This window comes from Bacillus rossius, chromosome 1 (genome assembly GCF_032445375.1).
Source record: "Bacillus rossius redtenbacheri isolate Brsri chromosome 1, Brsri_v3, whole genome shotgun sequence".
NCBI lineage: Eukaryota > Metazoa > Arthropoda > Insecta > Phasmatodea > Bacillidae > Bacillus > Bacillus rossius.
Window position 1 is genome coordinate 237,121,395 of NC_086330.1, and position 24,868 is coordinate 237,146,262.

General features: G+C 38.2%; 1 protein-coding gene across 6 annotated transcripts in view; it reads left to right on the plus strand.

Annotated features, from left to right (window-relative positions):
• Positions 1-24,868, plus strand: part of LOC134527383 (putative ATP-dependent RNA helicase TDRD12) — a 393,271-nt gene that overhangs the window by 296,708 nt on the left and 71,695 nt on the right. For all 6 annotated transcript variants that reach the window (XM_063360027.1, XM_063360029.1, XM_063360028.1 and 3 more), the window contains one exon: positions 21,576-21,765. In XM_063360027.1, the coding sequence (XP_063216097.1) occupies positions 21,576-21,765 (190 nt within the window). The remainder of the gene's footprint in view (positions 1-21,575; positions 21,766-24,868) is intronic.

Sequence of the window (24,868 nt, forward strand, 5' to 3'; positions counted from 1 at the left end):
GGTGGCCTTGGTGCAAGTTCATACTTCAGATACTCCATCAAAACACCACCTTGGTGGTGGATGGCCCATCCAATGCGCATAAACAACTGTTGGAGACAGACAGAAACAATTTCATCCCATATGGTAATACTTCAGCTCATAGCTGCTAACGGATTCACCCTACTCTTTCTTGACAACTTGACATTGCCGATGTTCTTACCTAACATACTCTTCATAGCTGCAACACCAACAGACACAGAACAGTCACAGTTGATGTTGTCATCCCCAACAACACCAGAGTCAATGGAATGGAGACAGCCAATTTCGCACCAAGGAGAATGTGTGTTTAGCCATGTGCCGTGTATTAGGGATTTAGGCACGTTTTATTTAAAAATTTTGTAATCTTAAATATTTTTGGAAATATTTTTTTTTTCTCTCTCATCTTATTTTCTTTACGGCCAGGCCCTCAGCCTCTGTTCTCAGAGGCGAGCTGTTTTTCTTTCCCAGCCTCATGCTAGGCTAGCATTCTGGCTAATATTTCTCCCGCCTCCAGGCACGTCGGAGCCGGTAACGTTATTTCTTCGCGGGTCTTCTTTTGCCTATAGCAGCTCGTGAAGCAGTGCTGAGCCCTGCTAACTCTGTCACGAATCGGTATAAGGTTCACTAGCAGCAAGACACGACAGGAGGATCCCGTGGGCCTTGTGTCCCACAGACCATGCGTTTTTTGAAGCCACCCCCCGCCTGCTCACCCACCCTCTCTTCTCAGAAGTGGCTAGGAGCGACGACCGCTCGAGTGCGTTAACCGAAGTCAAGGCCATCTCAGGCTTGACAGCCGCAGTTACGATTCTGCACCTTAACGACACCTAGCGACGGCTGTGGTAACTAATGCCACTTGTGAGGCGTCGGCAGCGCCGACACTACCGCGCTCGCGCGGAGGTAACGACAACCTCTCTCCCCTCCTTATGTCTCAGGCCGCTAGGTGGCACCACTGGTTACTCCATTAACCCCCTAGCTTGACACTCTCGTCGGTCACTAGTCGATTTATTAGTACTTCCTCTCGCCACCAAAAGATAGCGCCTCAGTCGCGCAGTCACTCCAGTAAGATCTAATTTTTTTATGCCGGACACCTTCGGGTGGGCTCGATAATTTTCGGCTCAGAGCCTACCCCCCCCCCCCCCCTCCCATTCTCTAGAGACCCCGCGCTTATGATATCCTGGTGAGATCACGCTCTGAACTTACTTCGGTGCGCGCCTCCTGACTGACTGGTACCGTTTGTATCTGCGATCTTCTGCGAATCATCGACATTGTATATTATGTAGTCTTCTCAGACTAAAGGGATGGAGTCCCTAGCTAAAATTATTAACCATTCAGTAGTTTAGTTGAAAGTAGAGAAACTTAGTATTTTTATATAAATTATTTTTTTAATTAATCATGATGACTTCCGTGGCTACCGCGAATCGTGGTTCGAGTTTGCGGAGACGAGACGCCCTCTCCTGAGCGCCAGGACCAACACCCTGTTTTGGTAAGTCTTGACGTCATCCCCCCCCCCTTTTATTTCCCTCTATTGGCCTTTTGCGCCATTTAAGTATACTGTCTGGAAACAGGTCTAATTCTTTGGAATTTGGACTTTTGTTTCAGACAGGGTTCCAAGTTTGGGGCAACCAAAATCCTCTGCCAGAACCTCTGGAGTCGGTTCCTGCGCAGAATCCAACATCATTAAGCCTACTCCCTTGATCACCGTCTACCTACAGCCCCGGGTGATACCCGCATAATTCTATCTTTTTATTCACGAACCCAAGATTAGTGTAACCCAGTTAAGACAGCGGACAGTAAAAGGCAGTTCGAGGAGAAGAAATTTATATTATGTTTTGGAAGGACTATATGTACAATCTTTAAAGTTACCAATGTTAATTTCATTCTTGTTTTTAAATATTTTAATTTTTGTTATACATTCAGGGCCGGCCCTATCGTAAATAACGTTAAGGAATATCATATAATAAGTGTAATTGTGAGTTATGTAAATAAGATCACTTATCAATGAAAAACAGTCTTTACTAAGGAAAATTTAATCTATCAAAAAAAAAGAACAATGATTAATAAAATAAGGAAGTCTATAGACGTAACAGTTGTTTTTATTTATTTAATATATAATAACGATCCTTTTACTCCCAAGTATTTGTAGGGAGTCCCTAAATTTTCTTTGTTTACTTCTAGTGTCGCCTCTGTTGTTGACTTTTATAGTTATTAATTGAGGGCCTCAGTAATCAAAGCTTCCAAATCTTTTAACCTTATTATTTCATTATTCTTTAAGACACTTGGGGTATTACAAAATGGTAGCAGAGCATGGTTACGTCTATAGGCATACCTAATTTGAAAGGTCATACCTAAAATTAAAATTTAAAAAAAAAATTGAATAAAAAATTTTTTTTTATATTTTTTTTGTCTTTTAGAATCTTTTTGTAGTAAGTAATTTGTGAACTGTCCGCTGATACACGTAGTAGCTAAATTGACCCTTGAATTTTAAAATTATCATAAGTTTTTTGTGTTTACATTTGAGCGCGCACTGTGAGCAGCTGGCTGGCTGCCCGCCCACGCAACTCGGGCCGCGCGCGTGGCTTATCAACAGAGACGTGTCCGCTGGACAAGATACTCCCTCCCCCCACACCCCTAGTTAAAGGCGCTGCGCGCCAAGGTCAGTCCTGCCGGCTGACGTGACGTTCCTTGTAGGTACCCTGTTGTGCAAGCTAACCTGACAGCTTGTTACACCCGAGTACACTGTTCATTTCCCGACGCGCGTAGTAATAATAATAATAAATTATGAAGGCACATACTTCCCACGCAATAAAGCAATTGTTTTAATCATAAGCTAGATTTAAGTGTATGCCTAAGTTTAAAGTTTAAGAGATAATTTTAAGAGAGTAGTGTTTCGTTTTGTGTAATACTATGAATCCGGACAGGATGATTACTCCGGAGCTATTACTAGTAGATGAATTAAGTTACGAGTTGCAGTTGCGTAATTTACCAACTACTGGAAATGCGCAAGAGCTGCGAAAAAGGCTTCGAGCCGCAGTACGTGATAAGTTACCTACCTCAGTACATAATCTAAATTTAGAAATACTCGAGGAATTCAACATAGCTAGCTCCAAATTTTACGACATAGCTGCTTTCGTAAGTTATTCAGATGTGGAAGAGAATTTGCCCAATGTAAAGCGACACATTATGCGATTAGAGCATGTCACCAGACGACTGGAAAATCTTGTGGTACTTTCCGCGGATGTGCTCAATGGTGTTTATCGAACAGAGCTAGATCGTTGTCTGCAACAGACAAACGCCTTCCAAATTAAATTGAAAGCTAGGGCAGCCCAATTAGAAACTCAACAGGACCTCCGGGCCAACAATGCCCAGGCAGAAAACCTAGGAATGGAAACACTAGGAAATGTAGAGAGTGAAAGTCTGGAATTTCCTCAGGAAATAAGGCAACCCGACACACAAGTATCTTTGTGTCAAACAAGGCAGGTTCCGCCCATTTCATCAACATCAACATCTCAATCACTCATCACGGTTTCAACCCCTCCCATCCCAGCAGCCACCATTCGAATTCCCTCAGGCATGCATGCTTCTACAGCTCCCATCACCAGTGTCACATTTTCCGGTAACTTGCCTGCAAATCCACATCCTTTAACACAACAAAATTTGTTTTTCCCATTCGCCACAAACCAGCCATATTTTAATCCATATTCCCAGTTTCATTCTTTATTGACATCCGGGCAAGGAACTCCAATCCCTACCATCCCTACCGCGCAAATTGCACATCCTTCACCCCCACCTCCGCCATCAACGCAGAATCAACCAGAAACAACATTACCAGTTACGCCAAGGGCGGCTGAGTACAGCTGTTATGGGAAAATTGCCCATCCAGTCGAGAGATTACTTGTTGGTTTTCCAGAAACAAGTGGTCTTGACCCAGATAAATTAATCGAATTCATAAGGCACTTACTTAAAATCAGACAGAAAGGGGGCATTCCTGACAAACAGTTGTTGGAGATAGTTTTTCCCTACACCCAACCACCACTGAGTGAAAGAACGAGTCAAGCAATAGAAAATAGTTACTCTTTTGACAAATACCACGAAGAAATTTTGAATTTTTTTATACCTGGCAGACTTTTGACAAATTACCGTTTGGAATGGTACAACAGGCTACAGCGAAGTAATGAAGCATTGCCGCACTATGTAGCATCAATCAGAGAAGCCGCGGCGGTTCTCAGATTGGGCGTATCAGAGAGCGAAATAGTTAGTTGCATAGTAGACGGACTAAATCAGGCAGAGCGCTCACGCGCTGTTTTCCAGGCTAGGCCACGGAGTTTTGTAGAACTAGATCAACTCTGTATACAGGCCATGAGTTACGAATATGCAGACACTCAGAGAAACAGGTCAGCGAAGTCCGTGGATAAGCATGATTCTCAGGCAGAAACTGCAAATAGTTTTCCATACACGAAACAACAAAATAGCCACCCACAACAGAAAACAAACTACTACAGAAATAATAAGTATGGTTCAAACAAGAACATACAACAACAAACAACTTTCTGTAATTATTGCAAGCAAACAGGACATTACATTGAGCAATGTAACCACAAAAATTTCAAACCAAATTTCAACAAGGCAAAAAACGCGTAAGGCAGTGGCCAGGCAAATTTCTACCTGGTCCACCTAAAACTTCATCCGAGAGGAATTTTTCAGTGCATAATGTGCATACTAACGAATCACAACAACAAAACAAAAATCAAAAAAGGCATAACGCAGGAAAACAAAAACACAAGAAAAATAAACGAAAGAAATACACAGAAAAAGACAGGAAACACAAACAGAAGATTATAACACAGCAAATTAATCATAAAGAAAATTCTGAGAAATTCACAAGAATTTGCAAAACATGTGTTAGCCTGACTAACAAGGGAAAACGTAAGTGTCACAACATTTTCGGTCACGTCCGAACTGTATTACCATACACTAAAGCAATGTTTGGCAAAAATCAAATTATTGGTCTGATTGATACAGGAGCTACTCGTAGTTTTATTTCAGGCGATTTGTTTAGGGAATTACAGAAGAACAAGCAGGTTCTGAAAACAGAAGTCACGGATGTGCGCTGTTTTACTGCAGCGGACGAACCAATTAGTATATCCAAAGTGGCTATAGTGAAAATCAGGATAGAATTATTCACTTGGAATTTCCCTTTTCTTGTGGCAGAAAACTTAGCCACGCAGCTTATTCTAGGCTCCGACTTCATCGCTAAAACAGGTATTTTAATTGATCTACAAGCAGGAAGTTTTGTATTTAAATTTAGTAAAAATTTTGTCATATCCTTCGTGGAACCTGAAAATAAAAGGTCAGGACAAATTACTAATGTGTCTACCAACACTGACGAGAGAAATTCTTTGTCCCTGGATCATCTCGAGCCCAGTAAACAAGTTGCTATTCGAGATTTGTGTAATGAATTTTCAGATGTGCTAACTAAGAAATTAGGTCGAACTAACCTAATTGAATATCAAATTGAATTGACTGATACCACGCCAGTCAAAAGTCACCCTTATCAACTTTTAGGTCCCAAAATGGAAATTATGAGAAAACACGTACAGAAAATGTTAGATAATAAGGTAATAGAACCTTCTAATTCTCCTTTCAGTTCACCTGCATTTCTAGTACCCAAGGGCACGGAACAACGTTTCGTCACTGATTATCGAAAACTGAACAAACAGATTAAAATACCGCAAACACCCCTCCCAGATTTGAACTCAGCCTTTCATTGGTTTAGTAAGGCCAGGTATTTCAGTGTGTTCGATCTCAATTCGGCGTACCATCAGATCCCACTCACGCAAGACTCAAAACCTATTACCGCATTTTGCGTACCTTGGAATCTTTACCAGTATAATGTGGTACCTTTTGGCTTGGCCACAGGTGCTCAAGTACTCACACGACTTCTTGAACAAGTAGTAGGAGATTTTAAATTTAAATTTGTTTACAATTATTTGGATGATCTTGTAATTTATTCAGAAAGTTTTGAGGAACACATCCAGCATCTGACTCTTGTCCTTGAAAGACTGCGCAAGGCAGGCCTCACTGTAAATACAAAAAAGGTAAAATTTGCTGCTTCCGAAATATCTTTTCTTGGACATTTGGTATCACACAAAGGTGTTACAATTGATCCAGAACGAACACAGGCGATCAGGGAATTCAAACCACCTAAAGACACAAAGGGCATAGCTCGTTTTATTGGCATGGCTAATTTTTATGCCAAATACATACCAAATTTCGCCGAGCATGCGGCACCTTTAAATGCATTACGTAAGAAAAATACACAATATATTTGGGGTCCTGAACAAGACAAGGCATTTAATTTCTTGAAAGAAGCTATAGCGAATCCACCTGTTCTGCGCATGGCAGATTTTAGTAAACCCTTTATTTTACAAACAGACGCCTCAAGTGTTGCTATAGGGGCGGTATTGTCTCAGGAAATAGATGGCGCCAGGCAACCCATTGCCTTCGCCTCACGTACATTAACTTTTCAGGAAAGGAAAGCATCTTCAGTGTATGAATTGGAATGTTTAGCAGTAGTTTTTGGTATTGATAAATTCCGACAGTTTCTGGAACATAGGGAATTTCTGTTGGAAACTGATAATCAGGCGCTCGCTTGGCTGTTAGCTCACCCTAAACAATTAGGAAAACTTGGAAGGTGGATCACCAAAATTTATTCTCTCAAATTTAATATTCAACATATTCGCGGTACTCAAAACATTGTGACTGACACACTTTCTCGAATGTTCGAGAACCCCTCCGAAACAATATCTCAGGAGGAACCTCAGATTTCGTGTCAGGCACTCCTAACCGATTTCCCCTTAGCTTTTCAGGACATACAAACACATCAACAAGCCGACCCATATTTGGCAAAAATAATTGAACAAGTTAAAGCGGGTACAGCTCCGAAATTTTATAAGTTAGCTAAAGGTCTCCTACAAAAACGTACACAACAGTCAAGGCACTTTAAAATTGTTCTTCCACAAAATCTGCCTGATATGATTTTCACATATTACCATAGTTCACCTCTCGGTGCCCATTTAGGTATTTATAAAACCATTCAAGGTATCCGACGCCATTTTATTTGGGAAGGAATGCACCGGGACATTACACAGCGAGTTAAGTTATGTAAGCTATGTGCACTAAGTAAACCTGCACAAAATACACAGTACGGTTTTCTTGCCTCAGAAGTAGCCGAAAGACCTATGCAAAAACTTTTTATTGATTTTGTAGGGCCATTTCCCCGATCCAAATCCGGACACTCTATGCTTCTTGTGGCCATAGATGCCTTTTCGAAATTTGTTTGGCTTATTCCACTCCGTAAGGCTACAGCTGACACCACTGTGCGTGCATTACAAAATCACATTTTTAAAACTTCAGGATTACCGAACATAATTGTATCCGACAACGGAACACAGTTTACATCCAGAACTTTCAAGAACATGTGTTTCTCGCATGGTATACAGCATGTGACAACATCGCCTTACTACCCTAAACCCTCGCACGCGGAGAGATTTAATAGAAATCTTCGTTCGGCGCTCATAGCGTTCCACGCGAATGCGCAGGAAAAATGGGACAGTAATTTGGTGTGGTTACAGATGGCATTTAATTATGCCCGACATGAAGGACACAAATCCACCCCATTTGAAATTATGTTTACTTATAAGCCCAACACACCACTTTCCAATCTTTGGTCTCTCGAAGACCTACTGTCGTATGATCCCAAGGACATCGCGGATATTTGGAGAAAGGCGCGTAGGAATTTAAATTTGGCTCACCAAACAAGTCAGAGAAGGTACAATAAGTACCGCTCCCCTAACCCATACAGGGTAGGTGACACGGTAATGTGCAAAGCACATCCGCAGAGTAAGGCCATCGATAAGCGATCGGCCAAGTTATCGTATCGCTGGACTGGACCATTACAGATCCAACGGTTTCTAACCACAGTGATTGTGAGTCTAGCCGACCCCAGTTCCGGAGAGTATGTGACACGAGCGCACATCTCCCACCTTAAGAAAGCGCATCCGAATTTAAAATAGGAGCGATTACTTTCTATAAGCCTTGGCATGCCAGAGATATATATTTAAGACTCAATAAGGAGTTTAACTGAAGAATACAAAACCTAGGTAGTAACATTAGGTAACAATAAAAATCCATGGTACTAGTTTGTAAGAAAACTTAATATAAGGTGTTAGTTTAAGTGGCCACTTAAGTTAATAATTTTATTTAAGATAATGAATTTAATCATGTTAGTCATTAAGAATGTGCACATTAGTTCATAAGAGTGTTTAATCTTTTTTGTGTGTGTTAGCATGTAAGTAGTAGGATACAGGCGAACCTGGTAACTCGTCCTACTGAAGTTTTTGGTTTTTGTTTTTGCTTTCCCCTAAGCTTGGCTTTAACGCGGGGGAGTATGTGCCGTGTATTAGGGATTTAGGCACGTTTTATTTAAAAATTTTGTAATCTTAAATATTTTTGGAAATATTTTTTTTTTCTCTCTCATCTTATTTTCTTTACGGCCAGGCCCTCAGCCTCTGTTCTCAGAGGCGAGCTGTTTTTCTTTCCCAGCCTCATGCTAGGCTAGCATTCTGGCTAATATTTCTCCCGCCTCCAGGCACGTCGGAGCCGGTAACGTTATTTCTTCGCGGGTCTTCTTTTGCCTATAGCAGCTCGTGAAGCAGTGCTGAGCCCTGCTAACTCTGTCACGAATCGGTATAAGGTTCACTAGCAGCAAGACACGACAGGAGGATCCCGTGGGCCTTGTGTCCCACAGACCATGCGTTTTTTGAAGCCACCCCCCGCCTGCTCACCCACCCTCTCTTCTCAGAAGTGGCTAGGAGCGACGACCGCTCGAGTGCGTTAACCGAAGTCAAGGCCATCTCAGGCTTGACAGCCGCAGTTACGATTCTGCACCTTAACGACACCTAGCGACGGCTGTGGTAACTAATGCCACTTGTGAGGCGTCGGCAGCGCCGACACTACCGCGCTCGCGCGGAGGTAACGACAACCTCTCTCCCCTCCTTATGTCTCAGGCCGCTAGGTGGCACCACTGGTTACTCCATTAACCCCCTAGCTTGACACTCTCGTCGGTCACTAGTCGATTTATTAGTACTTCCTCTCGCCACCAAAAGATAGCGCCTCAGTCGCGCAGTCACTCCAGTAAGATCTAATTTTTTTATGCCGGACACCTTCGGGTGGGCTCGATAATTTTCGGCTCAGAGCCTACCCCCCCCCCCCCCTCCCATTCTCTAGAGACCCCGCGCTTATGATATCCTGGTGAGATCACGCTCTGAACTTACTTCGGTGCGCGCCTCCTGACTGACTGGTACCGTTTGTATCTGCGATCTTCTGCGAATCATCGACATTGTATATTATGTAGTCTTCTCAGACTAAAGGGATGGAGTCCCTAGCTAAAATTATTAACCATTCAGTAGTTTAGTTGAAAGTAGAGAAACTTAGTATTTTTATATAAATTATTTTTTTAATTAATCATGATGACTTCCGTGGCTACCGCGAATCGTGGTTCGAGTTTGCGGAGACGAGACGCCCTCTCCTGAGCGCCAGGACCAACACCCTGTTTTGGTAAGTCTTGACGTCATCCCCCCCCCCTTTTATTTCCCTCTATTGGCCTTTTGCGCCATTTAAGTATACTGTCTGGAAACAGGTCTAATTCTTTGGAATTTGGACTTTTGTTTCAGACAGGGTTCCAAGTTTGGGGCAACCAAAATCCTCTGCCAGAACCTCTGGAGTCGGTTCCTGCGCAGAATCCAACATCATTAAGCCTACTCCCTTGATCACCGTCTACCTACAGCCCCGGGTGATACCCGCATAATTCTATCTTTTTATTCACGAACCCAAGATTAGTGTAACCCAGTTAAGACAGCGGACAGTAAAAGGCAGTTCGAGGAGAAGAAATTTATATTATGTTTTGGAAGGACTATATGTACAATCTTTAAAGTTACCAATGTTAATTTCATTCTTGTTTTTAAATATTTTAATTTTTGTTATACATTCAGGGCCGGCCCTATCGTAAATAACGTTAAGGAATATCATATAATAAGTGTAATTGTGAGTTATGTAAATAAGATCACTTATCAATGAAAAACAGTCTTTACTAAGGAAAATTTAATCTATCAAAAAAAAAGAACAATGATTAATAAAATAAGGAAGTCTATAGACGTAACAGTTGTTTTTATTTATTTAATATATAATAACGATCCTTTTACTCCCAAGTATTTGTAGGGAGTCCCTAAATTTTCTTTGTTTACTTCTAGTGTCGCCTCTGTTGTTGACTTTTATAGTTATTAATTGAGGGCCTCAGTAATCAAAGCTTCCAAATCTTTTAACCTTATTATTTCATTATTCTTTAAGACACTTGGGGTATTACAGCCATAAGCGAAATGCTAAGGCATCCTGCGCATCTGCTGCACGCCTAGATTCTCATAGCTCAACATGTTTCTCTGTTGTACTACATGAAACTCCAGTCAAAATTTCCATTGATCTACACAGGCTAAGACAATCAGGGTATGACAAAATTAAATGGGCTAGAGCACTGTCTAACATCTCTCTTCCATGAACTAGACCACCTTTCACCTTCATTTGACTCATGAGGTCTTGTCCGATGGCCATGTCATTCCAGACACCACTCCACATATTGGGACTGCGCCGAATAGTGAAGAACCCATACATATTCTGTGAACTTCTGCAGTTCTTTTGCTGTCATTTTAGTGTTATTGTTTCTCGTTATTTGAGATTTCTTATGATGCCAATAAAGAATTGGTTATAGTGCATGACATTACAAAGAAAAACCTGAATTACAAATGACTACACAGATTATAACATTGTACGAGATGTAGTAAATAATTAAATCATATGTAAAATTACTTACACAGTATAACAAAGCTGTTTATATCTTACTAGAGCGATGGCTCGTTAGAAGCACCAAAAGTAGAATATTGACGGGTGAAAATGTCATCCCGCCTTCCGTCCGAGTCATATCTGATGGCGCACGCTGGTACTTGAGCAACCGTATCTCGGTAACTGTTTGTCACAGAGCAGTGTGAGATACACCGTTGTAAAGCTCAAATCTTAAGGAATTGATTTTGTGCAGCTTATTTTTTTTTTATTTGCTGTACTTTTTAACCTATGGATAGTTTTTTTCATAAATTCCATGATTTTCGGAGGATTGTCAATGTTCGATCTATAATATTTTTACTACAAGTATATTTTTTTACTGTGTCTGATTATATATAACATTGGTGTAGTCCAGTGGTTAATTTGAATCGATCCCTGTGGATGTCAGTTGATGCAAATAGTTTTCGGATGTACATTTGCGTCCTTGTGTCATTTAGGGGCACTTACGACATTATTGCACGAAAAAAATTATGACGCCAACATGGGAAAATAGGGGAATTTCAGTATGTTGTTCATCAAGGTGTTTAGTATCAATGACCAAATTTTCAGATTTACTTTATTTTTTTCGAACTTTCTTTATATATTAACCTAAAACTCCTGGGCTATATTTACACTTTGCCACACACGCACACTGGTGGTGCCCTCAGGTCAAAGAGGTGGCAATGTGCAACAACGGTGTGGGCTACTGGAAGGACCACATGAGGCGACGTCAATAGGTTAACTGCATAATTTAAAATACAATTTTTTTATTTAATAATTATATATTTTAACAAACACTTTCCATATATTTATTGTAGCTGACTTAACCAACAAACATTTCACTTAAGTATTATTTGTCTAATTTTCCAGAAGTTGTTCAATGTTGTGGCAAAAAAATTTTAGTGGGGTTTTTATAATCATTCTTACTATTCAAATATGATATTCATGTTCGCGAATAATTTGTTATTCACATTCGTATTCGAACTAAAAAACTGATATTCACACAGGCATACCGAACACTATATGTTTAAAATATTGCACTTTGAAGATTGTCACAGTAATCTGATGAAACTACTGTAAATCTCATTTAGTAGAGTATTACAAAAAAGTGAGTAGTTTACATTTCCATACTGTACAATTTCTCATTGTAACCATCAGATGTTTTGATCATGCCATTTTGTCCAAATGAAGTGTGTTCTTATATCTCATGATATTAGTTCCCTTAAAACTAATTTCATATCTGAAATTATTTTTTTAATAATTTAAATGCATCATTCATTAAGAAATTACCATTTCTTTATTTAATTAACAAAGCATATTCAGACCTGCCAACTCTCACGATTTTGGAGTGAGGCTCACGATTTTAAGGTCCATCTCACGCCCTCACGCCTAAATAGTGTTTCCTCACGATTTTTTGGGGCCCCAAGATTTTGTTTGTAAAAGTTACAAAACAAGTTTTACGAAAGCTTACAGTAACGAGTTGCCATCAATACTCGAGTCTTGTAAAGGAAGCAATTTTGCATTTTTTAGCGTGTGCCGTGCTGATTTTTCTATCTCGCATAGTGGAAGAGGAGACATTGTGAAACATGTCACTACAAAAAAATACAACTAACACGTGAAGTGTATTGCTTCCAATAAAAAAAATTAATTTTGCTGTGAACAGTGATAATAATGTTACACGAGCAGAATGTTATTTTACATCATTTTTAGTTGCGGCCCTGCATGATCACTACACGACAGCGCTAAATTATGTTCAACTAAATTAAATCTGCAACCTATAATTTGTTGAAATAAATTTTGAAGCAGAGACCATGTAACATATGTACAGGTATGTCACTTAAATTTAAAGATTTTCATTTGTTGTTTTTTATATCTAACCTGTATTTATGGGCCTGAAAATTTTTATCGAGGACCTCATGATTTTTTAAATTAGAATGTTGGCAGGTCTGCATATTGCATGCAACATGCTTGCACTCTGTCTTGTGAGTAATCTGTGTTTGACAGCTCACAGTCTTGTGAAGTTTCATTTTGCAAGGTCTGATTGCACTGAGACAGTTATCAGTACTATACATTTTTTCAGTCTTGTGGGTTATGTTTATTGTTGTTAATTTTTGATTATTACACTTTATGGTCTTATCTCATGATATTTATTTACTGGGAATATGGCTTCAACTAAAGCTGGAATTACAATCGCCTGAGAATGTAACATAATTGAACAGATGTCCCGAAATATAATACTAGACTAACTGTTGCACTGGTGCACAACTGATAGCTAGTGTAACCATTCAGAAATTTTACATGTTGTTGATTTTGGTTGTTTTGTATATATTTGTTTTAAAATATTAATTTTAATTATTGTAATGTTTCTACTAAAGTTATCTAATTGTTATAGTGTGCTACCCTTCATTAAAAGTGTTGGTTATACCTTACTTCTCCTAGTTTGTTCTTTATATTTATTTTTATAATTTGAATCATTCCATTTTGTGCTGAGTCTGCACTAAGCACACATTCTTCGTGAATTTACATCTGAGCACAGTTCGGCAGGTAGAAATTATTTTATCCAATATTTCTCCTAGAACTGTTTCTCTTTGGTGCCTTACTCAGTTGAATTGGAAGTTTCTGGTAAGAATGCAGTTCAAGCAAGCGTAGTAGAAAGTCACTTGCCGGTCCAGATTCCCATGGTACCCAGCCCAGGAGTCAAGAAGACCTAACGACGACCGCAGATTAGTTATTAGTCTTCCATAAAAGTTAAATCTCAGGACGTCTGCTGATTGTAGTGTCTGCTGATTGTAGTGCAGAAGCAGCAGTGAACTTCCGCGTCGGGCGTGTACGAGATTCCAGCCTGGAAGTTTCGTCCCTGTTGCCAATAACGTAATACACCCTGATTTTCAAGTATCATTTTTGGGTGAGATTGAACAAGAGTCATGCGAGTATAGTCTTTTTAGGTTGAGTCGAGTTCGAGCGAGTATTCAAGAAATGGTTCGAGTTCGAGTTATTCGAGTCGAGTCGAGTAGTAAAATCCATAATTATCCATTATTTATATATAACTGTCATGTATATTTTTATGTTCTTTAATAATTTTGTTTCTTTTGAAAATGCAGAGTATTATTAAAATTTACGTGTTAACCAAAAAAAAGTATATCGGCATGTTTTAATCACCGACACCGACAAAATTTTATTCAAAACCATAGCATAAGTGGAAAAGTATCTGTCAACATTCCTACCAGTCACCTAGCTGCAGGGTATATTAAGGATTTCCACAGTTCCAGGAAATTTTTGTAGCCATACAATAAATAATTTAATCACCTTTTTTTTAGAATAGTTATACTGTATATATTTTAATATACATGCCTAAGCCTGAACATAACTCAATATTTAAAAAAAAAAGAAAAGACAGCAAGATTTTACTATAGGAATGATCATAATCAATATTTTTGTAAAAGTCTTTCATGGAGAAACACCAGCTGTTCAATGTGCTCTGGAGCAAGGTTTTCTCGGCATGTGGATACACTGTTTCCAGCACATGAAAACAGTCTTTCACTGGCCACTTGTGTGGCAGGTATAGCCAGATAATGCTTTGCTACACCTTTCAATAAATGAAATCTTTGCTGGTTGCTGTGCCACCATTGACAGACATTGTCAGTTCGGTCAGTTACTGGTTCAGAAATAAAGTTTTTAAGCTGATGTTGTGCTTCATCATAAAGTGTCCCTGTAAAAGTAACAAAATATATCTCTTATTTTAGTTATTTTGGATTTATGCTGCTATACATAAAGTGGTATGAAATATGGGTTAAATTTTGACAAAAGGTAATTTTAAATAAGAAAAGTATCTTGAGTTTTTTTTTTTTTTTTTTGCAATTCATTGAATTTTACGTGAACAATATTTAAAAAAAAGATAGTGTGACTAAATGTATAGGACTTTTATTGCACATTTTGTACCTGCTGAAGCGGATGAATGTATGTGCTTCATCGTGTCAAGTGCAGACCAAAGATTGTGGTTGTCTTTGTCAATGGTAGATGAAGAACTAGGCTGCTGTTCACTGACGGACTGCATTTGTACGAGCAGAACTAGTATTATTCAATTCTTGAATTTCTTTTGAAATCTCATGCAGTCCAAGAGTAACTTCATGGCTCTCGAGCAACACAGACTTAAACCTAGGGTCTAGCAGCATAGCATTTCTAGACAGCTTACAGCGTTTGTAGTCTGGAAATCTTGACATGATACTGTTTTTCAGCTGTTTGGCAAACATAAGGCCTTCCCCACTTTCTCCTGCTGCAATATGCTTGTTGATTACATTCAATATTCCATGCAGGACTGGAATTCTCAGAGACATTGTAGGTTGTTTATCAACACACATTTCATTGGTAGCATGGTTTATAGGCTGTAGTACTGTTACGATACCAGCAAACATTTTCCACTGTTTGGCAGACAAACCATCTCTTCCATGTTGTATCAGATCTGCCATTACAGGTTCTTTCTGTTCTAACAGTCTTAACAGCATTATAAACTCTTTATTCCACTTTTTATCAACCATCTTAAGAAGGGTATGTTCTGGGAACCCCATTTTCCTTTGTTTGCTATGCAGTCGCTCTCTTGCAGCATTGCTGTGGTTGTAATATGACACAATGTCACGAGCTGATACTAAGAGTTCCACCACACCTAGTCCTTTCTTAGCATCTTGAATGGCCAGTTGGAGGGTATGTGTGAAACAAAAGATGTGGTTAAACTGTCCAGTTGATAGAGCATTAATAATGTTTCGAGCATTGTCGGACACTACATACAAAGGAACACACAAATTGTCGAGTCCCCATGTCTCCAGAAGTAGTGTAAGTTTCTCCTTGATTGCACTTCCTGTGTGGCTGCCTGGGAAGTGTGATATATCCTAAATATGTTTCTTCATTTCAAATGACTCTGATATGTAGTGACAAGTGAGGTAAATATACCCATCACCAGCTCGAGATGACCACATGTCAGTGGTGAAAGAAATTGAATGTAAGCCACACTGTTTGTCATTAGAAAGTTCAGTTTGCAAACTGCTTATCTCCTCGTTATACAAGGCAGGTATTATCGACCTCGAAATTGTCGAGGCATGTGGTAGCTGGTACTTAGGTTCCAGTACTGAGCACAGTTTCGTAAACCCTCGATCTTGGACAATTGAGTAGGGTTGCAAGTCCATAGCAATCATTTTCCCTACACTTTTTGTAATTTCTTGTGCACGAGGGTGATCCTTCGGGAAAACTAATTGCTTAGAAAAGGAATCACCTAAAGTCAACTGCTTCAGTTCACTTCCTGGTTTCCTCTTAACACCTCGATTTTGTTGATTTTGTTCACTTCGTTATTTTTCTTTTTTGTGACTCAACTTTTTGTACAAAGCTAATTCGGTTTAGGGCAAACTGAGATGACGATTTAAAGCACTGGTTGATGATGGTGTCTTCAAATTCTTTCCACAATGTTTTCACGTGGCATTTAAACTGTCCATAAAAACTCCAAACGACAGTCTTTGAAGACCCACCTGGCAGTGGTTCCACTGCTTGCAAACTGCTCATTACATAAGAAATTAAGAACCCATAAAACAAAAAAACTAACGTATTTTATGCTGTTGAACTGGGTTCCAAACTTTGTAAACTATACGTGCTATGGTCAGAAACCAGCGTGACCAACATACTGTATTTACCGATGTACTAATCGGCGAGCTATCTATATCGAAATTCAACTACGTGCGCGCCTTCTATGCTGTCATCAACGTAACCAAACAGTTAACACGAATGGTGCCAAGTGCCAAATAGCGCTGAATACTGGGCAGATTTTGTATCGCCAAATTTATGCTTAAAGTGGTTCAACAGTTTTGAAATATTTAAAAAAGTGGACATTCCAGTTGTAGATTGAATCATTGGGCGAATTTAAAGTGTAGTATTATGACGTGATTGCATGTAACAAAATTGTACTTGAAACAGAACAAATAAATCATTACACATTATTCTCCATTCTGCTCAAACTTCAACTAATGGGTTTCTTTTATTTACATGCGCAAACAAGGTTAGTTAACACGTAATTTTAAATATTTTTATACTTATGCCTAACCTAAAAAGTATGAAAAGACATCATTAAACTCAAACTCGACTCGTGAGTCGTGAACGGCCGTGCCGAGTCCGAGCAATAATTAAAAACTTGACTCGAACTCGAAATTCCAGTACTCGCAGGTCTCTAGATTGACCCAAATTACTAACAGTTTTCAGCAACTTGGGGAAGCTGGTGTTGCTGAGTTCCTGACATCTACAATAGTAGCTTTAGTTCATGCCATATCGCTATAGCTAATAATTCCTGGAAAATTTGCTGTCCACCTAGGGGTCCTGTTGACAAAGATTTCAAAGCTGTACCGAAACCTGAGTATTTTGCAGCACTTTATTGTATTGAAAGTGTTTTCGAGTGTTCATACATATAACCTAGAATCTGGAAATAGTACCATGTATTCAATTAAGTACTATATTTTACATGAATTTAAACTTTAATTATTTGCAGAAATTGATTTAAATGTATCTATATTGGAACTGAATATTTTTTAATATTGTAACAAACTTGACGTCAACCGGGCCCCAGAAGCCTGGTCAGCCTCCACCACCTTTCCCCTCACCCCCCGTCCCACTTCCCGTACTGGCAGCCGCTCCGTCTTGAGTACGTAGTCGGGTGGTTGTGTTTGAATATCGTGCCACGGACGTCAAGAGGGCGCTGTAGCAGCAGTGCACCACACCCCTTTAACTAGAGATAAACATTGTAATTCTTTTTTGCTTATTTTTCCCCAAGTGGCATGTGATGGAAGATCGTCCGGGAGTGTTTTATGTACTTTAAGTAATTAATAATTAGTTAAGGCATAAGCAACGAAAAGACGTACCGAACATGCACGAGGCGAACCGAAGTCCGCTTAAGCCGGACTGGTTATCATTAATAATAAATTGTTGTAATTTTAGTTAGTAGTTTTTATAATGCATTAGGTGTAATTTAATTATTAAGAGTGTTTCATGTTTTACCTGTAGCTTCCTGTGGCACGTAATCGTAAATAGGTATAACGGTAATTGGTTCAGCGCGAAGACACCATGTTAGTCTAGCAGAGCCCTGAGCTCACTTTGCCAGCACCGACCGAGAGCAGACGCATCAGCACCCCGGGGACCTCACCATTTGCCTTCACTGCTAACTAATTCTGTTAAATCTTAATCATCTTAAATCTTTCGTACGTAATTCCTGTAATTCCTCGGGGCTTCTCTCAGTCGGCAGGACTGTTTAAATAATTGTATGAGTGACCACTATGGTCCTTTTTATGCTAATTACCTAATTGTAGAGTGTGACCACGTGGTTTGGGCACCACGTGAACCGATTCGTGCCGCAGGCATGATATAATCAAAGGTGTAGGCGAAGTAGCAGCTAATAAACCAGGCATACAATTTTATTTGTATTTGTTTACTTCAACATCCTAAGTGTGATGGCGTGTGGGACGCCGTAAGAGCCCACTGCATAGGTGAATAGCGTACCAGACGCTGAGGGTGGACCAGTGGCGAGTACTAGGATTGGCTTTAGTGGGGTTAAAATCACGCCTCACATGGGCGACGTCACGGCCCTGAAAAAGAGTCTCTCCCGGGTCCATGCCCCTTGCACGGTGGCACCCAGAAATTAATCTCAGTAGATGTATCAACGCGAAGCCCCGCTTAGCATAAGGACAGTTAGGCCACGGCCATGTCAAACTATTTGTGCTTATCCTCTTGAACTGTCAAAGTAAATATAAAATATGAAAATTAACGTATGTATGTTTGTTCGTATTCTATGGGCTCACGCATTGTTCATTCAATGGAGTTGCAATTTTGCACGTTTGACCTTCGAAACAAGGGGAATGTCACTGTCTAGGTGCAAAGCAGAATTTAATTTTTCTTGATAAAATTTCACCATTGCATTGAAAACTCATCGTTCATCCAATCTGTATGAAATTTTGCTCACTTGATCTTTGAAACCATGGAGAGGTTTAATTGGTCTATGGAGTGGTTGTCTGTTCTGAATTTGAAATCCACTAGTTAGCAATTGGGTTGCAAAACAGATCGTAGCTGTATAGTGTCTAATATGCTGTAAATTTGTTTAATAGTTTGAAAGGCACTTGCCAGGAAAATCTTAAAGATGCCATTATGTAATGAGTATTGATGAACAAACATAATACCAAACCTCTGCAAGAAATAAGGGTTAAACTTCATCTTAGCCAAAAATTGTTTTTCTATGCAGAAGGAAATTGTGGGAGGGGGAGGGTGGAGTTAGATTTTGATTTCAAGTATTAACATGTCAAAGATTGCATACACCAGCTACCTCCATGTTTAAAACACGAGGAAGGTCACTGTTTAGGTGAGATTTCGATAAAACCAACCTGTAAAACAAAAACTAATGTGGTGCGCGAGTAGAATTAGATAATTACCAGTAAGTATTTTATGTCAGTTTCTCTTTTCTATGGTCTGAACAATAATGGTGGCATGTAAGTCAAGATATATATATATATATATATATACATATATATATACATATATATATATATAAAAGAAGAGAGATAGATATAAAGTTTGAGAGAAATAGAAAGATAGAAAGACAGAGATGTATAGATAGATGTACAGTAGAGGTATATGGATAGAGATATAAAGAGAGTGATGTGTAGATGTATAGATTAAAATAAATACTATATGCATAGAGGAATAAAATGTATAGAAAAATAAAAATAAAGGGTTAGAGGTATAGAAAATTATACAGCTATATTTATACAGACATCGACCAATATATTGAGATATAGAGGTCGATTGAGAGGGATGAAGTGATGAATAGAATGAGATATATAGATATTAAGAGATATATAGAAATACAGAGAGATAAAGAAAGATATAGATAGAGAGAGATGCTTTGTATGTGTGTGTCAACTTCAAAAAAATTACAAACTTGATTAAAGAGGCATTGCAACACATGCCGGGCATTAGCTAGTTCATAATAATATTAAATGTGATTCTTATTTACTGTGTTTTGTGTGTTCATTATGCAATATTGTAATTAGTTTTGAATACATTACACTCAACACACTAAATTACATTTCATCACTTGATCACCACTATATATTCTGTGTGGCTGTTACAGGCACGTTATAAAGAGAGTTTTCTTTTAGCATGGGCATTGACACCAGTCATGCACACTAGTAATGGAAGAAGCCCAGTAACATAATTAATCTGGGAACAGTGGGAAAAAATAAGGTTTTCTATATCATTTCTGTTGCTCTCCATTCAGCTGATAGGAATATCGCGTTCATTTTGAACGTTTGCAGTAAGTTGATATGAATTTGCCTCATAAATTGAACAAAGTTCATTTTTCATTTGCTGTTTGTGAATAAAAATTCATCTAACAAAATCATTACATGTGGCTGCAGCATTATGTAGCTAAACTAACATAAAGATTTTTTTTTCTCCATTAAAATTTTGATTATTCACAATGCTTAACACACATGTCCTGTCAGAAGAGCATTTGACTGTAAATGCTTGCCATTCTGTTCTTGCTCTTGGTGTATTGGCATCCCATTTACATTCCAACACTGGGGCATTAAGCTAGACTAAGAGCAAAATGTTTTCATTAAAAGAAAAGCTAGAAATCATAACGTTAATTGAACCCCGGGGTTCCATGAGATGAAATGACATAAGAGTTAATAATATTTATATTCTATGTTTTTTACAGTTCTTATTTAATGAAAATGCAATTAAAACTAACTGGTTAACAGTAAATCTAAGGTTTCTTTTTTTTTACTTAGACCCTAGTTCACTTAAGTAAATATTACGATTTGTCAATTAAATTATGTAAACTATTACGAAACTAAAGTTAGACAATATCTTGAAAAACATTTTAACAAAGTTTCACTGTATCTGCAATGGTTAAATACTTATTCATGGCAACGTTGTATTTGCTAATGCACACTTGTAGTAGAGTTTCTAAATATACTCAGGAACAGTGTGTATTATTATCATTTGAAAATACTTTCCTGGATTGTATAGTTTTTGCCAGCTGATAAATTCATGGTTTTTGTGTGATACAAGTAGGACATTATAAAATATTAACTAAACTGAAATACAATTGTTTAGTTATGATTTTCGTTAGTATTTCATAAAATATTTTTAATTTTACTAAGTTTTTATGTGGTATGATATTTATCAAATGTATTTTTCTTTGGATTGTGGCAATAAATTTGGTTCAGTTTGACAAGTGTCTTGGTTTTTCCAATTAATTTTCATACATCACAAAAATGTATCAATTTTGAATATTGTTGCTATTCATATAAGATGCTAAAAAAATAGTCACCTAGTCTAAGTGCTACAAACATTTATTATACTCACCACTTTCACTCTACCGTGTTATTTCATTTAATGTCCTAAATGAGATTTTGTTGACCAGTTTTGTTTTGGAACAGCTAACAATGCAATGTTTTTTAACTTTTTATGCCTATAATTTTAGAATACTAATAAAATTATCTGCTAACTTGTAATCTAAGGATCTGGTATTGTAAAAAAAGGTAATATAAGTATTCAAGTCATGGGACAATAAGTGAGTGCATGTACTGTGATTGTGATCCATATAGGTTGTCCTTTCCTTGGGACGAACTATGTGGCTGAGCCCTTTGATGGGTCGCCAGAATTTAGCAGACATCAAGACAGACATATTTGTCTCGTCACTGAAGAAAGAGTTGGTTCAAGGTGGCTTCGCAGTTCCAAACCCGGGTCATGTTGACAAACTCTACAAGTTGTGCGAGGAAGCAGAAATCTTCAAAGGTAACACTTTAATTTTTCCTTATAATGCACAGCATATGAAATCCTTGAATTCATGTTTGCAGTCTGATATGAAGCTGGGTGTAAAACCCATCCATGCAAGTGCCCCAGCATGTCCTGTTAGTACCTCTACTGACCATCCTCTTGTAGGCATTGTCACACCCCTTACCTCCCTTTCTTTGAAGTAAGAGGTGTGCCTTTTTCACTTCTGTGGAGATGTCAGCACATTCAACTCATTGAAGATCATCCAGTCACATTTCAAGGTCCATGTGGTTAATCTGACTCCTTACTCACTATTTGAAGCAATATCCAAACCTCTATGCTCCAAAACTGCCACAACCTCCAATGTCCATACTCTAACAGCTCCCTTTTCATGTGACATAATTGTTACGATGTATTATGGAGCGATGTGGAGCAGTTGCATTCCAGAACACCTGGGTTCCAATCCAGATCTAGCCATTTTGATTTCAGTTTTCCATGTCTCCCCAAACATTTTCAGGCAAATAAAAACTCTGAGGGTTTCTTGCAATAGGCCTGGCCAATTACTTCCTAAACTTCCTGGAACTGGATTGTTGAGTTTATCTGTCTTACTTGACCTTGCTGTTGACAACGTGTTAAGGGTATTAGGCCCCGCAGTCTTGGATTTCTCCATCTTTTTTAATTATAATTTTTAACTATTTATCCCAATTTTTTGCATGTCAAGGCATAACTTATATTTCCTAAACCTCCTTATATCTTGTTCCAACCACATATTTATTAACTGTAGGCACCGTGAGGAAATAACGTGTTATTTCACACAGGCAACTAAAACTATCATGATAAACTGATAATCTCACCAGTTTACAAGTATTGTCTTCAACAAGTAGCCAAAGTTAAGTGCTATGCTATGTCAAATCAAGAAATTTAACACGGAAGCTTTATTGCAAGCGGTATCAAAATATTGGAAATTGCAAGATGGCAAGACAAGTCCAAATAAAAATTTAAATACTACCATATAGTCTTTTTGTGTGGTTAGCTGCATGGAAAGTATGGAGAAGTGAACCATGTACCATCAGTGTGCTGAGCAGGGGGTACACAAAGTTCTTTGTCCCCAACAAATAAACCAAGTTATTACAGGCACCATCAGTAATAAATTCGGCACCCTTCTGAGAGTGTCAGACCATGAAGACCTTGATGAGTTCTGAAGCATTCTTTATTCTGGGATACAGGCTCGTTCCATCCTCACCATTCACTTAAAATGTGCTCCACAATCTCCAAACCTTCCAGGAAGGGTTTCAGTGACCACCCGACCTCTACATCAAGTAAGCCAAAAACTGACTCCCAATGCTGATCAAACAGTAGGCTGACCCAAGGTTAGTAAAGAGAGGTTGTCTCGATCCCATAAGAACAATGTAGACAGCCCGACACTCCGCTCTGACATCATCTGCAGCCCCGCCGTTCCCAGCCGTAATACTACACCTGCTGACTGACGGCTTTCTCTTATCAGCTCGGCTCGTTTCACATGTCTGATACGCAATACTTATAGTATTTCATTTATGCTTTGTAGATTACTTTTAATTATAATCGCTTTGATATGTTTTTCAAATGACAACATGCTGTGACTGAAAACAAGGATGAATTATTAATTCAACATATTTTTTCAGTGACAGTAAAAATTTTCAAAATATCAATGATGAATCCATGAACTTTTAAAAAATAATATAACTAATATGTAACTAGTAAACAAAATGGTTTATTTCTATTTATTTCTCAGCAAGATTATAATATTTAAAATAATTGCATATCAATTTCTTAGTGTTTAATAAAAGTAGCCATAGCTCATTAAAACGTATTGGGAATGTTTGCAATATAAATAAACTGAAGTTAGATTTAAAAATAAATTTCTAACATGAATAGAGCAGTTTTTCGTGCAATCGTTTCATCCTCTTTTGCATCATACTCGAGCGTTTTCTTCACTTTTACTTCGTCAAAGAACAACAATGCGTCCGAAGTCTAGCAACGAAGAACGTGCTACATTCAAAAATTCAAACATGTTTTACTAGGATACCTTTTTTCATGTCAAATGAAGATGCCCATCGATGAAGAGTTAAAAGTCCAGGCAATGGGAAGTTAAGTTTCTGTTTTAAAAATAAATAACATCGCTTACTGAAATAACACAAAGTGAAAGCGAGAGCTATTTCATCATTGGTCCAGTTTACACTTTTTTTCAACGAAAGTAATAAGTCAATTTGATTTTTTGAAAAGGAAAAAAAAAAACATTATGAAAGAATATTCCGCATATGGAACTCTAACGAAGAACGTTTTTTTTTGTTTGTTTTTAAGATTTACTTTTTTTTTTTTTTTTTTTTAAATTTTTCATGACTTCCAAATTTAAAACTGACTTTCTTTCGGCAAGAAACAAATTTTCTTTAAGAATTTGGATTTCCTTCCTAAGCATTTCAACCGAGTCATTGTTAGACCAAGACTTTGAATGCTTTAACTGACTACAAGAACATGTTTCTTCCTCACTTACATTTTCATTTGAATCTACAATTAATTTACATAACATTTTTTTTCCCCCTGCATTTAACTCGGTCTTCTCGGCGCACACGACTTTCCAATGTTTCTACAGGTGTTGTAATTCCAAGTTTTAATGAAGGTACAGCATTTGGTTTAAGACGTCTTTTAGCGCATGTATTTAACAACTCAGCTTCAAGTCGGGCTCGTAATCATCATCTGTAAAGTGGTCTGAACATATGTAAGTGGTTTTTTGATTCCTCTCACCATCACGTCGGCATTTCTGAACTCACACTTTCAACAGATGATCATCATGTGGGAATCGATGATATTTTATATGATTTGTTTCAGGTAAAGATTTTGTTTTTACCAAGCTATTTGTACACACAGCCACTGTACACCGCTTACCTGGCATTGTAATGTTTAAATACAACTTTTTAATAGCGTTTAGCCTAACAAATAAAATTCACTTTAAATTCGTGTTCTTAACATTTTGCCTGCTAGTTATAATTAACGAAGCACCTGTGCACTTATGATATAAGCAACACTAACATGTTATAACACACGCACTCTCAATTTTAAACTCCTCACAACAATAACTCTCCCAGCA